The sequence below is a fragment of the Choristoneura fumiferana genome, chromosome 9 (genome assembly GCF_025370935.1).
Source record: "Choristoneura fumiferana chromosome 9, NRCan_CFum_1, whole genome shotgun sequence".
Lineage (NCBI taxonomy): Eukaryota > Metazoa > Arthropoda > Insecta > Lepidoptera > Tortricidae > Choristoneura > Choristoneura fumiferana.
In genome coordinates, this window is record NC_133480.1 from 4377533 (window position 1) to 4381102 (window position 3570).

General features: G+C 42.2%; 1 protein-coding gene across 1 annotated transcript; it reads left to right on the forward strand.

Moving 5' to 3' along the window:
• Window positions 1-188: 188 nt before the first annotated feature.
• LOC141431019 (inositol oxygenase-like) lies at window positions 189-3240 on the forward strand. Its single transcript, XM_074091980.1, is given in 8 exon segments — window positions 189-198; window positions 201-286; window positions 288-339; window positions 845-1053; window positions 1507-1643; window positions 1750-1884; window positions 2498-2593; window positions 2967-3240. Coding segments are annotated over 8 exon segments (834 nt in total). The 3' UTR covers window positions 3076-3240.
• Window positions 3241-3570: the final 330 nt, after the last annotated feature.

Here is a 3570-nt window from a genome sequence, read left to right on the forward strand (position 1 = left end):
ATGTAGATGTGAAGGAGTCCTAAGCGGGTGCACGGCGTGGGTGCGTTGTTTAATGGTATCTAATAAGCAGCGTTGAGTGAGGCGCTAACGCAGCGTACGCTCTTATTTTCTCGTACGTGTTGGAAACCCTAGCGCTGCTAGCCCACCACATTACCCCTATCTCAATCTTCCAGGAACGTCCAGTGAGCATGATCGACCCGTTCTCCTACGCCCGGAGAAGGTGTACGATGACAACCCTCGAAGCGTTCGCGACTACTCCATCGACGACAGCACCCCATTAAGGAGCGCGTGCGCGGACCTACTATGATATGCACCAAACAGATGTGGATTTCGTTAAAGGTACAGCTCGAACTTTTGGTAAAAACTAAGCGTGAGTTAGGTAAAAACAGCTGTCAAATTTTCTACGTAGGTATGTATGTAAGTACCTACCTAATACAGTTGAGGAAACTGAATCTGGTACCAGGGTGGGATTTTTCATAATAACTTAGCTATGATTTCTTAGGCAGATGTATAGAATGTCAATATGACATCAATAGCACAAGGTTCCACCTTGGTTCCGTTTCAGTTTTTGATTAGGTTTCTTGAGTGTACCCACAAGTATATCCACGAGGGGCTGATATAATGAGAATCGAAAAGTTACCTAATTATTCTGTGTATTTCTTTTTAATTATAAAAAAAACTGAATCGACAAGAATGATCAAATTTGCTCATAAAATATGAGAGGAGAACGGACAGCCGGTCATTAAAAAGCACTTTTGCCCAAGTTGAAACGACGATGCTTCGCTCGCGCTTCAAGCTCGCTTAGTAAAAAAAAACTGCAACGAAATTCTCTACACTCTTTCAGGTAAAATGGAGAAGTGGCTCAAATTCAACCACTTCAAGTCGACCGTGAAGGACGCCCTGATCAAGTTGAACGAGCTGGTGGACGAGTCAGACCCTGACTCCGACCTGCCCAACATCGTGCACGCCTTCCAGACAGCCGAGAGGATCCGACAGGAGCACCCCGACAAGGAGTGGATGCATCTCATTGGACTGATACACGACTTGGGGAAGGTGCGTGCAATATTCCTTTAATCCCATCTCGAAGCCAGATTTGTAAGCTAGCTTCGAAGCTAGAAAGCATGCCTAATTCTCATTTCGTAGCTAGCTGCCAAATCTGGTTATGAAATGGGAAAATCGTTCCCATTTGGTGCTAGCTACAAGATGGGAAAGCACAATTCCTAGCTAGCTACAAATCTGGCTGAGTGAGATGGAAATCGTTCTCATTCTACATATGTATATCAAGTCAATCCTAGCACGACTAGTAAAACAAAAGATTGTACCTATACATATTAGACGGCGGGACAGTAGTATAATATTTCCTATCACTCGTTTGAGTTAAAATGTAAGCAAGACAGTAATATGATTTCAGGTTCTACTTTTAAAAAGACAATTCCAGAACTATTGACTCCAACGCCATTGACGTTATCGGTGGAAGACTTAAAAGCATTTGTCATCATTTACCAGGTGATGGCGTTCTACGACGAGCCGCAGTGGTGCGTGGTGGGCGACACGTTCCCCCTCGGCTGCAAGTGGGGGCCCAGCATCGTGTACGGAGACGACAGCTTCAAGGACAACCCTGACTCCTACAACCCCAAATACAAGTAAGTACATGAGACCTTCATCATTTCTGGTATACAGTTCCTCTGCTGGACACAGCGATCAGGAAACAGTGAGCTCGTGTTATTCATTATTTTCTTAATTTTTCAGTACCGAAAACGGTATTTACAAACCGAAGTGCGGTTTGGAACAGCTGATGATGTCGTGGGGACACGACGAGTACCTCTACCGGATGCTCGTACACAACAAGTGCAAGTTTCCCAAAGACGGGCTCTACATGATCAGGTGAGAAAAAAACGTTGCAAGTCACGGAGAATCCATCTTGTTTGGAGAGCTAAAACCAATGTAAAGATTCAGGCGTTACAGCCCAAGCTCTCCCATTCTGAGAGCTGTATCCAGAAGTGGGATACGGTGATGAGATTATTTTATTACTGGACGACCGGATAAACACACACATGACTATAACTAAATAAATAAATAACATAGGACACTTCACACCAATTTACCTAGTCCCAAACTAAGCAAAGCTTGTACTATGGATGCTTGTACTTGTGTATAGATAAATACATACTTAAATACATATTGAACACCAAGACCCGAGAACCTACATTCGTATTATTCATACAAATATCTGTCCCGGCCGGGAATCGAACCCGAACCTCAAGCTTCGTAGTCAGGTTCTCTAGATACTTGGCCATCTGGTCGTATAAAGAGATCGATACGGTCAAAGTTACAAAAATATATGTATACACGGCTTTATTTCCTTAGTTGACGTATCATTATATTCGTGCAGTCAATTTTCATAATTGACTGTACAAACTTTGCTCAGTTTGGACCTAGGTTTATTGGTGTCAATTGTCCCATGATATTTACTCATTTAATTATTCATAATTTCTAGATACCACTCCTTCTACCCGTGGCATGCGGGTGGTGACTACAAGCACCTGCTGATTGACAGCGACGAAGAAATTAAGCAGGCGGTCCTCGAGTTCAAGTGAGTATATATTATTTCGTTTTAAACGCCTTTTTAACCCCAAAAGCAAAGGGGGGTGTTATGACTGTCTGATTATGCCATTAACTCAGTCTCCTCGCGTTGTTTCTTAGCAATGTTTGATAAAAATCGGTTCAGCCGTTTTTGAAATATAGAACTTTCTTTGGAATGACGGTGTCGGGAGTTTTTCTACTTTTCTAATTCGTTAATGAAGCTAAGTTTTCAAACTCATTTCTGTGTAGGTACACAGCTTTTAAACTACGTTACACAAAGGACAAATTTAGACGTCAAATTTAATTTCCTCTGTGTCCCGCAGTATATTTTCAAGTAAATTATTAGTAACTTGTGCCAGTATTTATTTAATTATGATTTACAGCAAATACGACCTGTACACGAAAAGCGCAGAAGTACCTGACATCGAAGCGTTGTGGCCGTACTATGAAGGACTCATCGAGAAATACATGCCCGGAGTATTGGAGTGGTAAACCGATGAACTTCCGAATATACTACCTACAATTTTATAAAAATGTGATTGCCTGACTTGAAACAAAATTATGATATTTGTAACGCATTGTATATAAGTGTAAATAAGTGTACTGAACAGATGGATTGGCCAATTTATCTGATTGATTAAATAAATTTAAGTTAAACAGTTGAATTTTATTTGACTTCACTCTTAAATAAACAAATGATTTGAATGAGCAGGAATTTAAAAAACATTTTAGATAATTTTCTACCAAATAAACTTTATCTTGTAGCTGAACTAGTTTTTGCCTGCGATTTACGGTCATAGCTCATTAGAGCCACCCAGCACCCGACCAGCACCGCCTAGACTTTCGGCGTCCACTCGTTGTCGACAGGTGGTCCGCGGGTGGACGGCGCGTTGACAAAGAGTGGACCTCGCGTGGTCCACGAATTTTCTAGTAGTCACTATGGCGGCGAGCAGCGGGCTGTCACCGACCGGTCCACTCGCCGTCCGC